This window comes from Mytilus californianus, unplaced genomic scaffold (genome assembly GCF_021869535.1).
Source record: "Mytilus californianus isolate M0D057914Y unplaced genomic scaffold, xbMytCali1.0.p SCAF_4, whole genome shotgun sequence".
NCBI classification, from domain to species: domain Eukaryota; kingdom Metazoa; phylum Mollusca; class Bivalvia; order Mytilida; family Mytilidae; genus Mytilus; species Mytilus californianus.
In genome coordinates this window covers 89,509,963-89,523,191 of record NW_026262690.1, presented here as the reverse complement: position 1 = coordinate 89,523,191, position 13,229 = coordinate 89,509,963, and the positions used below count along the sequence as shown (strand labels likewise).

General features: G+C 30.9%; 1 protein-coding gene across 13 annotated transcripts in view; it reads right to left on the bottom strand.

The window, feature by feature from the left end:
• Nucleotides 1-13,229, bottom strand: part of LOC127738874 (serine/threonine-protein phosphatase 4 regulatory subunit 4-like) — a 66,383-nt gene that overhangs the window by 36,142 nt on the left and 17,012 nt on the right. For all 13 annotated transcript variants that reach the window (XR_008000200.1, XR_008000201.1, XR_008000202.1 and 10 more), the window contains 4 exons: nucleotides 11,398-11,506; nucleotides 4,719-4,866; nucleotides 2,925-2,998; nucleotides 170-276 (listed from right to left, as the gene is read on the bottom strand). Coding sequence is in view for 10 of the 13 variants with exons in the window: in XM_052250329.1 (XP_052106289.1) it covers nucleotides 170-276; nucleotides 2,925-2,998; nucleotides 4,719-4,866; nucleotides 11,398-11,506 (438 nt within the window). In the remaining 3 variants the exon portion in view is untranslated. The remainder of the gene's footprint in view (nucleotides 1-169; nucleotides 277-2,924; nucleotides 2,999-4,718; nucleotides 4,867-11,397; nucleotides 11,507-13,229) is intronic.

Sequence of the window (13,229 nt, the reverse complement as noted above, 5' to 3'; positions counted from 1 at the left end):
AATATCCAATGGTAAGTAATATAATGTACCTACACGAAAGATTCAAATTTGGTACAAATTTTCCCTAATATTTTACAACAGGCCATTCTTGCTGCTACAGACTGTTGATATTTTGATGAAAATAATCCAGTATCAAAATATCCAATGGTAAGTAATATAATGTACTTACACAAAAGATTCAAATTTGGTACAAATTTTTCCTAATATTTTACAACAGGCCATTCTTGCTGCTACTGACTGTGAGAGTTGACCTTTTGCTATTGCCACATGTAAAATCTGAAAAATAAAAGAATTTTGACTCAATATATATAAAAGACGAAAATATTTATGTTTTATTATCTCTAAACAATAATGGTTATACATTGAAGAGTGGCTGATGTTTTTATGAGCAGTAAAATGATTTGTAAAATATTTATTTCATATAAACTATGTTCAAACTGAAGTAGAGGTAAAAATTTCATTATTTTGTTCTGTTTTAATTGTTTCCTGCCAATTATTGAAACATTAAAAATCTAAGCTTATGTATTGTATCTTTTAAACTATTACAACTAAAATTGTACAAGTGTTAACTATTTTTCTTGCAAATGCCTAATTACATTTTAATTCTATGATCAAAACTCAATTTAATCAGGGTCACCAGGTAAATCTAAGGTAAAATGACCTGAAAGAATCTGTTTCGCTTGGGCAAAATTTATCTTAATACCTTACAAATGTTTTAATACATGAAGCTCTAAGTAAATGCAAATTGAACTGATCAGCTGCAAGAAAAATAGCTCATACTTATATAGTATGAGTTTGACTGTAAATGAAGGACATATTTAGAAAAATTCTAATTCTGTCAATACAGATTGGATATAATTGTTTTGTAAGAGGTAAAATTTTGTGCTAATTTGGAATCTTTTTTTTATATAGAAACCATAACTACAATCAAATAAAACAATAAGAAATTCTTTATTAAAAATTACTTTGGAAGCTATAAAAAAAAATCCTTTGAAACCATGAAATTTAATTGGACAGATTATGGATTGGTTCACAAAAGTTAAATAATAAAAGAATATTAAATGAGAGTTCTGTAATGACAGGTTTCATTTTTGTAGACTGTTTCGTATATAGAGGTTTCACTGTAACTCTTATGCATGTGCTGCTTAAAGCTCCCAAGGGAAGCAATATTTAACAAAGCTTGATACTGGCTAGTGGATATTCCATCCATCAAAACACTTGAATGACTACGGCAGTTGTAGCAATGTGAATGTCCTTATTCCAGAGAAGTTTGAATAGTGAAGTTATTATTGATCCATTAGGAGAGGCTAATTATGGAAATAAAATGCAATTTTACCCTTCTAAGATCATTAGGCTTTTTACTAAAGCAATCCAGACTAATAAAGAAAATTTAGATTTTTTCTTTAATTAACTGATCTGATGCCTTAGCTGTCAATTTGACTGATTTTATTATCATGGCTGCACATTTCTATAGATTACTTCAATATGGTGCCTATCAAAGATGCGTTTATTTTAGTCAACCATTTAAATCGGGGAGGGAACTGTGTGTGTTCAATATTTAATTTCAGTTTCTTTTCCTGTTTCAGAAAAGTGCAAAAAAGGAAAGAAATTGGACTTTGCAATTTTCCCTCTGAAATATCAATTATATAACTGAATATTTTTTTTCTAATTCAAACAGGTCCTTAGACACTTAGCTTCTACTACAAGTGCAAAAAAAATATATCCCCTGTCCTATAATCTTGAATATTAAATGCTTCAGTGAATAAATAATATTTTGTCTAGTTTTTTTAACATATGCCATGAATGTTCTAAATACTTAAAACTCAAGTACCAGTTTCCTTGGTTAATAAGTGCTTCCCTACAAATATTTTATGCATGTCCTACTTCAATAAACGTTTTTTACAATAAAACATCAGGGAAAAACTTTTGTAAGAATATGTTAATTTACATTATATTCATGTTGCTGGTTCTTCTGTATCTTTATTAGGCTTAAGCAAATAATTTTCTTGTTTTGGGGACTTGCTTCTCTAACAATTTCTGGATTAATTTTCTTTTTCAAAATTCCATTATACCAGCCCTTTCTATCATACTATTTGTTCAATTTTAAAAATATATACAAATAAGTAAACAAATATGATGAAATGAATTACGAACTTTATATTTTCCTCTAACAGCATATTTTGTTCTGGTCTTCAATTAATTTTAAACTATGAATAAGACCAACATTAGGTCTGGGCCTAAATTGCTGCATGCAATTGATTGAGGTAACATGTATACCAGTGTATAACTGATCATTCCCAGACCAAATATTAAAGTTATTCACTTCAAAAGGAGCCCAGAAAAGTTTGATTAAAATTTTCCTTGAACAATGAGTGTTGTAAAATTTCAAACTATTGGCAAACAGGAAGTGGCTACATGGCAGATGTAAAATTTGCTTTCTCTGTACAACTCAACATTATCAAGCTGCAGACCAAATATTAAATCATTCCCTTTCATAGAAAACAAATCACTTTGGCGAAAATTTTCTTTCGGACAGATGGACGGAGTCTACTATTACTAGACCTGCTTCTGCCTTCAGTAACGCAGGTACAAAATTGAAAATAAACATATTGCCTGCTAACTGGTACACAAATAAAAAATAAAAAAACAAAAACAAATTAATTTGGTATGGCCTCAAATAATACTTTAAACCACGTTAAGAATGTGTTAACTGCAATTGTGCATACAAGAGGCGTCTTTAGTATTTGCTTCAATTTGTAACTGTGTTAACGTCATTAGATTTTTCTTTTGTAGTTTCTCCTAATGGGTTAATTATAGAAACATACTATTGTTTTCTCACAGACAGTCAATAATTTCATTACGTTATGTCATTCATGGGAAAGAAATTTTGTTTTTCTGTGGTAGGATATTAATTATTCACAAACCTCTTTCTTTATAACATCTTTAGGCAGTAATTCTATAACGTCCAGTAGAGTATCTAACCAGGCGCTTGATACTTCTGAAATTATAATTTAATTGTGGATAGAAAAAATGCTCCTCTCAAATAAAAGGTACTTGACACTTCTGAAATCATAATTTAATTGTGAACAGAAAAACGGCTACTCTGAAGGAAAGAAATGATTTAATTGTTGAATGATATTCTAGAAAGGCTGAGACAATAAATCTATGACTAAATGATGAAAGTTGTCTTGGAATAAATGTGTTATTACCCCCCAAAAAAACATAATGAATATTTAGTTGTGAACAGAAACTATGCTTCTCTCAAGGAAGCACAGAATGTGTTTAAATGATATTGGTAAAAAGTCTTTGACAATAAATCTACAACTAAATGATGAAAGTTATCCTAAAATAAGCTTGAAACTCCACTCCCCGAAAAAAAAAATCAGCAACAAAATCAAAACATAAATTTCATGAACAAAAGACATGTTTACATGAAACAGAGGTGCAATCCAAACCAAAAATATCAAATTTTTGAAACAGAATTTCAATTTCACATAATAATTCATAAATTGTCATTATCCCCAATAATACAAGAACAATCAATTTCTTAATCAGCCTTTCCCCCATACAAGTGATGAAGTCAATATGACTGATTCACTGACCCATACCATTTCTCATTTCCTATTTATTACTACAATGATTATTAAATATGACTTTTGATATACCACAACAAATATAAATTGTTGACAATAAAATCCCAAGTGATTGTCATTTGATGTAATTATGAAATTTATGGCTGGATGAATCAATATACTATAACATGGAATTATGAAATGATTGTTAATATCTAGGTCAACAATAGAAATGAATCAACCTCCTCCAGTTCAATAAACCGGACAAAGTTTCCAGGCTATGATTAGATTTCAGCATTTATTTTCAATAATATTTGGTTTTTCTACAAAAATAATGCACTGAAAACCTTTGATTGTGTTATAACAATTTCGGGTCCAACTAACAAAGTTCAAGTTTTGAACAAATAAAAGACGAACCACATGTAATACTATTAAAACTTCTAAAGTTTAGCTTAGTCTATATATAATAATTTAACTGTTGTATTTCTTCACATGGAGTTGTATGATTACTTAGATGACAACTGCATGTACTGCATTGAGTGTGAAGATTTGAATGTAATGGTCTAGTGAAATTACAACCTTTAAAAGTGGTGTTTTCTAAATCTCCATCAAGCATGCAACATTTAGGCAAAAGAGACTGACTGACTTGAAGTCAGAATAATGTCTTCCAACTTACACTTTTACCCTAGCTACCTTGTTAAAAATCTGACTCAAGATGATCTTTTTGTAAGAGGTAGGAATTCATTTCCTATCACATTTACATTTTATCATCCTGTATATGCATGAAATAATTTAATTGCCCTTTTTTTACAATTTTTTCCTTAAAAAATGGGAGACAATTATCTGAGAGCACAGTATATTTTATACAATTTTTTCCTTAAAAAATGGGAGACAATTATCTGAGAGCACAGTATATTTAAAGTAATCATTTAAAAATCACTCTTGGTGGTGATTATTCACAGCGAATGCTAGGGATTGCTGATGATTCACTTGTAAATTCAATTGAATCACTTTACAGTCATAAATCAGTGTTATCACCCCCAAATCACTAGCAATCACATTATTTCACTGAGATTCACTCAACACCAGCCAGGGTGATTTTTACCCAACCACCCTGTGTGTGTGTGTCCTGTTATATCAATTTACCTGGATCTTTGCCATCCACACTGTTGAGTATTGTCTGTAGAAATGTCTGTGTATAGTTTTGTATCGGTACCAAATTTTTCTGTAAGATCTGTAGGAATGCAGCAGATGCAGCATACTGCATCTCACATTGTGCAACATGGAGCACTTCCTGCAAAGATTCCAATAAATACTTCATTTTCTAATTAACTAAGTATATACGAGACTGTAAGTGTTTTTGCTATTTTAAAAGGGAAGTTATTATAGCTAGATATCTGAAATACCAGTTTAAAGGTGTATGCAGAATTTTAACTTTTCAACAGGATAAAATTTATAGAAAGAACATTATGAATTTTTCTACTTTTGTGATAAGAATTTGTATACAAAATTTAAATTATCCTAGTATAACCACATTCATAAGGTGCAAAAACAAAAATCAGGAAATTATACTATGATTAATTTGAAATAACAGGAAGAAAAACATTTCCAGGTAAACATTATGCCTCAACAAGTTTGTAATTTAAAATAATTAAAATAAAAATGGGACTTTATACCTATAGCCTTTAAGTGCACTGTATGTAAATGCCCATTATGGGATCTGGAATTGGAGCCACTTTAACATTCTGAACATTGATTCAAATTACCCCTGTCATCACTTTGATTCAAATTGCCCCTGTCATCACTTACTAAGGTTCCATTCAATCCATTAAATACTTTTTAAGTTTTAGGATTAGAAACCTTGCAATACCCCAAAAACCCATTACTGAGGAGTTTGGCATTTTTACACATATTGCCATCTAGCTGAACTACAGCACAGATAGTCTAAAGAATGAACACATTTGTTTTCACATTTACATTAATAATGTTGTCATGTCAACCATTGTTTTCATATAACTTTTGGTAACCCCTCTATATTCAAACATTGTCACCACATTTGTTCTGAAGACCTAATTCTAGGTAGCCAAAAACTAGTCCTAAAATGTGACAGTCTGTCTAAAGCCAGCCCCCACTCAAGTGGATAGTGGGGCTGGCTTAAGTCAGACTGAAAATGTGGTATTTTTTGGACAGTTTTTGTCGTTATTTGCTTTATATATATTATCTTATAAAAAGCAATCACAGGATGCCATTTTGTATCCACTCAAAGTCCCCTTTACCCGTAACCAGGCCTTTTTAAACAAATTACTGTAAATTAAGAAATTATTGCGATGTTTTTATTATTGCGAAAAATGCGACAGGATTATAATCGCAATAATTTAAACTCGCATTCTGAATTCTTTTTTATGAATTAAACAGGATTTTCCTCAATATCGCAAAAATTAGAATCACATTTTAGTCTAAAATGACAAAATCGCAATAATAAATGCACGCAATAATTTCTGAATTTACAGTATCTGGTCTATTAATAATCCTTGTTGAGTCAGATCCTGATAATTTCAGCATAATTCCAGCAAACAAAATAAATACATCACCTGCTACTTTATCAACATGTTATAAAAAAAGTGCTAAATTTTTTTTTGAGACCAGGAAAAGATAGCAATCATTGCAAAAACAAAACAATTATCTTCCATTGACAAAGTAGAAAATGATCTCTAGGGCACTTGAATCACAAGTAACATCATCAAGGCAAATGGATAATCAATAAAAACACTACTAACAATAAGGTCAAATGGCGCCAAAACGTCCATCAAAACTTCACTGACCATCTCCAAACCTAGTAATCATACTATAATCACAACAATTATTTTAATCTAAAAACTAATAAAGTTTCGATAACATGGAGGGAAACTGTGTTTATATCTTAATGGCTGCCTTTCAGTTTCATCCTAATCTTATCAAATTGCATTTTGATGAAGGTTTACTTTTTAATGCATAAACCATATGCTATTTAATGTTATTCTATATCAAAATAATCCAGCGTTTGTTTATTTTCATTTATTGTAATTTGCATTTAGCCGTTTGAATAAAGGAAACACTGCCAAAACATTACAGTGAAACAAGCCAATTTATATACAGGTATGAATTCTGGTGCCAAGTTGAGCCAAGCATTTTGATGTAATTATTGTTGAAGAAACAGAATGTACATAGATGTATTCTTGTAAAACAAGAAGTATCAGACAGATTTCTAATTAAGACAACCATTTTGATTGTACCATTTGTTCATCTTTCAGTTTGGCACCCGATAAATTTGACTTCACTGTTCTGCATTTTTTTCTGATACCAGCATAAGTCATGTGATGATGTGTGGTCTAGAAATATGTTTCCTCTCGTGGATAAAAGTCATCCAAAGAAGGAGGTCATATCCAGCTGGAGAGGGATAATATTCAATGACCAACATTTAAAGTTGCCTTTGTATCCTAAACTTCTTATAAAGGAGTAGGTCCGGTAAGACCCCTTTTTGTCCCCAAAATATAGCATTTTTACAAATTTGTTGAAATGTTAACTTTTAGCTATTTATTGGAAAGTAGAATACTTCTGTTCCATAAATATGGGCTGTTTTGACAATACAATGAACATGCATCAGGTAATAGCATCATAAATTCATGAAATATTACTGAAATCTTCACAATTTTAGCATTTGTGCTAATTTTAAGACAGTTTTTGTCTAAAATGGAAGTGGCCTCATTTGTGTTCAGTCTTAATATTTAAATATATGTTGTATTTGATGATACATAACATATATAAAGGTTGAGACTGAACACGAATGAGGCCACTTCCATCTTGGACAAAAAACATCTGAAAAGTGATGTTTTATGGCATATTTGATAGACTTTTCATACTGAAGCTTGAATTTGAGCGTCTTTCATAACCAAATCGGTTCAAACCTTTTACATCAACTAATTGAAACGACTGAAGTAGACACTTAAGTGTTTAAAAAATGTAAAAACTCTTCGAATTTTAGGCCAAAACTAGCCCTTACCGGACCTTCTTCTTTCACAAAATCTCTTGTAAGAAAAAATTTCAAACTCTGTTTATAAGAGTTGAATCCCTGTTTCAAATACAGGGAGATTTAGTCACAAAAGTGTGCATATTAATTCTATATATATATATTAAGTCTATATGTCCACCAACTTATTTCATAAAAGTTTGAAAGTGTATATAGTCCCTATTCCATCCCATACCCTTTCCCTTTAATATGCCATTCCATCAAACCAATTTGAACTCTACTGAAATAAAAAATACTCCATCAATTTACCAATTCTTTACATCTATAGACTGATTAATATATGTTTTTGCTTTGGAAGACTACTGTGATTTTTACCAATTGTTGTTTTCCTTTTTTGTTCAATATCAAGGACAACATACAGTCTAATTGTCAACCAAATAGAAACAGTCTGGTAGATCAAAAGAAGAATGTCTATCACTTCAAGCTATGGTAGTTTTATGTCTCTTTCACATTAAATTATGACATAAACTGTAACCAAGTTGTCCTTTTTTGTTTGTTCTTGTATTTTATGTCTCTATTTTCATTTCAGCGGTGTAATTATGATTATGTAACTTATTTTCTGAATAACTAGCATTTCAAATAAACAACTTAACGTGCCATCAATGAATTAGTTAATTAGAACCATTTTGTATATTTATCTACAAAGAATGATAAACTTTCCAAAAACTTATATTTTTGCTATTTTAAGTCACAACGGTGCTTTCTGTCAGTCATTCTAACTATGCAACAAAATTGGGCCATTTTAAAACTGGTTTATACCCTTTTTGATATCTTGTTCTGTAGAATGTTGTACGTAAATATACAGGTGAGCAAAAAGCCTTCTTTTCAGATTAAGATGTAAAAAATTGATGTAGGATTTATACTGTTCTCCATTTTTTATTGAAAATCTTATTTTCATCTGTTATTACATGTATATGACTGAGGAACACATTATTTTCATTTAAATAAAATATATGAGCATTTGGTTTAGGCACTACTAAATATCATAAAACTTGGGTAAAAAATGTTCATATGATGAAGACATAATCTTTCGATTAGTTTAATTGAGGCCTAGAGCTGGCATGTCAGTAACTGCTAGCAGTCCTTTGTTGTATCATGTTGATCATTGTCATTTTGCTTAGTTTTTTTTGTTACATATTCTAACATCGAACTCAGACTTCTTTTGAACTGAATTTTACTGTGCATATTGCTGTGTGTTTGTTTATTCCACATTGGCTAGAGGTATAGGGGGAGGGTTGAAATCTCACAAAACATGTTTAACCCCACTGCATTTATGCGCCTGTCTGAAGTCAGGAACTTCTAGCCTTTGTCATTCTTGTGTGTTTTTTTAGTTTTGGTTCATTTATATGTTTCAGAGTTTAGTGTGGTGTCCATTTCACTGAACTAGTATAAATTATTGTTTAGGGGCCAGCTCATGCACGCTCCTAGGTGTGGGATTTTCTTGCTCCATTGAAGACTCATTGGTGGCCTTGGACTGTTTTCTGCTCTTTGATCAGTTTGTTGTCTCATTGACACATTCCCCATTTCCTTTCTCAATTCTATTAATTAACATTGTCTCTGCTCTGTCATATAATGGTGAAAAAACCCTCAGACCTAATATTCCTATTGGTAAAAATTAAGCTCCAGCTGATGGCTTGCACAACATAAAATTACATTTAAATTATGATTACCCTTAATGTAAAAAGAATATGAAGTTTTGATGTCTTTAACATCACAGAGCTCATAATTGACACTTTACTGCAATGACTGCAAGATTTATATTCTAATTTATAAAATTTAAATGCAATATGCCATAAAAAAATCTTTTTCCCATGTCAGATTACAACTGAAATCATAGGAGTTAAAAAAATTTGTTTGCATGCAGGCAATTTTATCTCCGTTTTTTCTTCATGAAGAGCTAGTTAAAAATATGTCTGAGGTTAAACCAAAACTGCTCAGGTGGAACATTGGTAAAGCTTCAATAAACAGTAAAAATATTGATTTCAACATCATAAACATCTGTTAAAACAGCACTAGGTAAAATTCTAATTGAAAAGATCACTTCCTTGAATATATGTTAACACCTTTATGAGTTTGGGTGTAACAAACTTCTTGGATCTGGAATTAATCTAGTTGCTTTCATCTGGCAAAAATCATATCTTTTTTTTAGATGTGGGTATCATATGGTTTTCCCATATATTCTAATCAAATAGATGAATTGAGTACTTGGGTAAAATATTACTGAAATGTTTTATCATACATTTGCATTGCTGATACTAAGGATACCGGTACACCAACAGTTGAGTTTTGTCCAATAATTTGTCTAGATTGAATTGATGAATACTTGTCTAGTCATCTTTCAAATTTGACAAATTGGTGTTTGCTTAAGTACAATATGAAACATCCCAACTGTTTATCAAAGTAAAAACAAAGAGGTAGAGCCAATTTCCCGGTTTGTCAAAATCTAAAAGTTGTTAAAACCTACTGTTATTTGAATATTAAATAGTCTATAAAATGTTCTCAAATCATACAAATCATCAAATATTTTTGCTTTTTTTATTCAAATAATAAATGTAGAATGTGTCCATGGGACACAGATGATGCCCCCACTTGCATATAACGTTATAAAGGGACACAACTAGAGAACTATAAAAGTGATGCCACCCAAATTCGAACTTGATCTGTGTTTTATGGTGATAAGCATTGTGTTTAAAGTTTCATAACATTTGGGTTAGGCAAACTAAAGTTAAAGAACTGAAAGCAATTTTGGGACATACATACAGACAAAGGTAACACTTAATGCCCCCTTCGCCTAGCGTAGGGGACATAAAAATGCTTTTTCAGCACAGCATATTGCTTTGGAAGACAATATTGCAAATTTTACATGTGTTTATAAAGTTTTGTATTGAATGATGTCCCTAACCAAAATGAATTAATTTGTATTCAAAGGACAATGTTTACATCTACATTCAACAGATCTTTGGTTTTGATTGAGTCTGTTCTTCTCATACATTTTTAATGATAAATTATTAATACTCTAAACTTACCAAAATTGGTCAAGTTTACAGTTTTTAGCCATTTTTACACATACATGTTTGAAAAAAACAACAATGTTGTTACAAGTTTAAAGAACAAAAAAAAATCTTAAAGATCACTTTTGTATCAATGATTCTTTACAAAAATGGCCCTGGTAAGCAATAAATTCAGAGAAATTGTCCCTCTTTCCTCTAAACAAACCTGGCTTAGTGACTACAATGAACACGTCAGGTCACATGAAATAAATTTGGTAGAAAACTTGTGTGTATCAATCCTTAAGTGTTGAAGTTGAACAAAGTACATAAGAAATTGAGGCGACACACTTACATAAATTTGATTATAAAATGAGTTGGGTGCAAAAAGGTTAATAGTACAATAATGAGCAATTAGAAATGTGTGAAATATTTTATATGTTTTCGATCACCATAACCCCTGTATACAAGGATAGAATACTACTGGACAGTAAGAACTTATTTCAGAATGTAACCAAAAGTTAAAATGCAATAATATAACATAATGCGGATATGTGACTGTGCAAATAAAGCTCCAAATCGGCAACATCATCACTGACAAAATATGGTTTTTTTTAAAGATTTTCAAGTTTAACTATAAAATAAAAGGGTTATTACATGAAAATTGGTGAATATTGTCCCTCATATGTGCAATACATAAATATATACTCTGGACGAAACTAACCAATGTTTATGCAATTACCGTAGAGCATTGTTATCTGTGTATACCTACCCTAACTTTAGGGACAACACGGCGCATGCATTCATCATGACTGTCTGTGTCTTTCAGTAAATCTGGCAAATTGTTAATGACACTGATTCTCTGTACTTCCTGTCCTGAGCTACAAAACAAATGATATAAAATATAAATATCTTTATGGTGGAATTTAGCTCTAATTAAACGGCTCGGATCACCTTTCTAGCACATTTGTGAAAGCATAGATCTGTCTGAAATATAAAAACTGCCTGAAATGAACAAAAAAATAACAAAACGAAGAAAGTATGTTCTTGCCAAGGAATTTATTATAGAGAGGCTAAATTTATTAAAACTAGAAAATCCAGTAATTATTGGTGAAAATCCACTCATACAATCACACATGCAAAAAGGACCATTCAGACCTAAACTTTTAGTCCTACTGGTTTAAGAGAAAGAATTTTTAATATTTTTCTTTATATAGTCCTATGTGCAACTATATTGCTTGATGCTGGCCATCTTGGATGTTAGACAGTTTTATTTTACAAAATAAATTCAAATAATACATTTGACAACTATTTGTGTTAGGTTTTTTATTTTTTTTTAATATTTTGTCCCCTAGCATCACTGAAGAGACAATAATTGTTGAAATGCACATCTGGTGAAGTGAGATTGTGTCTCTAAAAATTTATTTAATCAATAGTAATTGTAGATGACAAACTGGTTGATTTAATTTAGGATTGAAGATTATTACTTCTACTACAGACACAATGATGCAGTTTGTAGTGTTTTACTGAATCAAATTCAACTATGAATACCATAAAACCACTTTATCTAAGATCGGGATCAAGTTGGTCAAACAGCTTTACAGGACTTTTGACGTCAATATGCAACCAATATACAAGTAGTTACATGAACACAACTGGTGCACTATAAGATAATACCTCTCAAATATCTAGTTAGCCGATACTGATATTATGTAATATGAAAATAGAGGGCATTACAGTGCATAGTATTTTTTTGCTGATTATGAAAACCTATCATATTGAGAAGCCAAATGATTAAACCATCATTGATGTGTCAAACAAAACTGCATGTTGTAAGATATGAAAGATTGATGAAGCCTGATCAAAACAACTGTACTTATTTGTAGGAATTTGACTTGGACTTCAAGGTTTTATGTCAGTAATTTAGAAATGAATTTTGCAAGCCACTTATTATTTTTTGCAATAAATGAAATCTCATGTTTAATGTCTGTTCCATGTCTGGGATGTAGCAGTGTTTGTCCCAGCTTTTTGATGTTTTTTTATCATGGAGAAAAGAAGGCCATTAAGAATTTGAAAGTTAAAGAATGACTGACTACACCATAACCAGAAGAAAAGATTGATTCATTGTCTTCGCTTTCTGTCCAGTGGCAAATATTTCATGCATGTCCAAAAGAAAAAAAGAGGAAAATACAAACAATGGTTCACAAAACAAACAAAAAAACATTATTGAGCAACATGACTCCAACAATCAGAGATGAGCTGATCTACTATATCATTTATAAAAGGAAAAGAGAGCTGAATTGAAGCAAAAACCAATGGAATATTTTCATTTGTGGCCATCTATAACACAGATATTCATTATCAGTCAAAAAAAGTCAACTAAATGATATCTGTATAGTATTTCATGAAATGACCTCTGAGTTATACTATTAAGAAATCTTGGTTTAAAAGACTTTCATGTAAGCAGCAACCTTCCATCAAGGAGTAAAAAACACAATGCACAATGGTTTTGCTCATTGCTGAAGGCCATACAGTGACCTATAATTGTTCACTTCTGCATCATTTGGTCTCTTGTGGAGAGTCGTCTCATTGGCAATCATACAA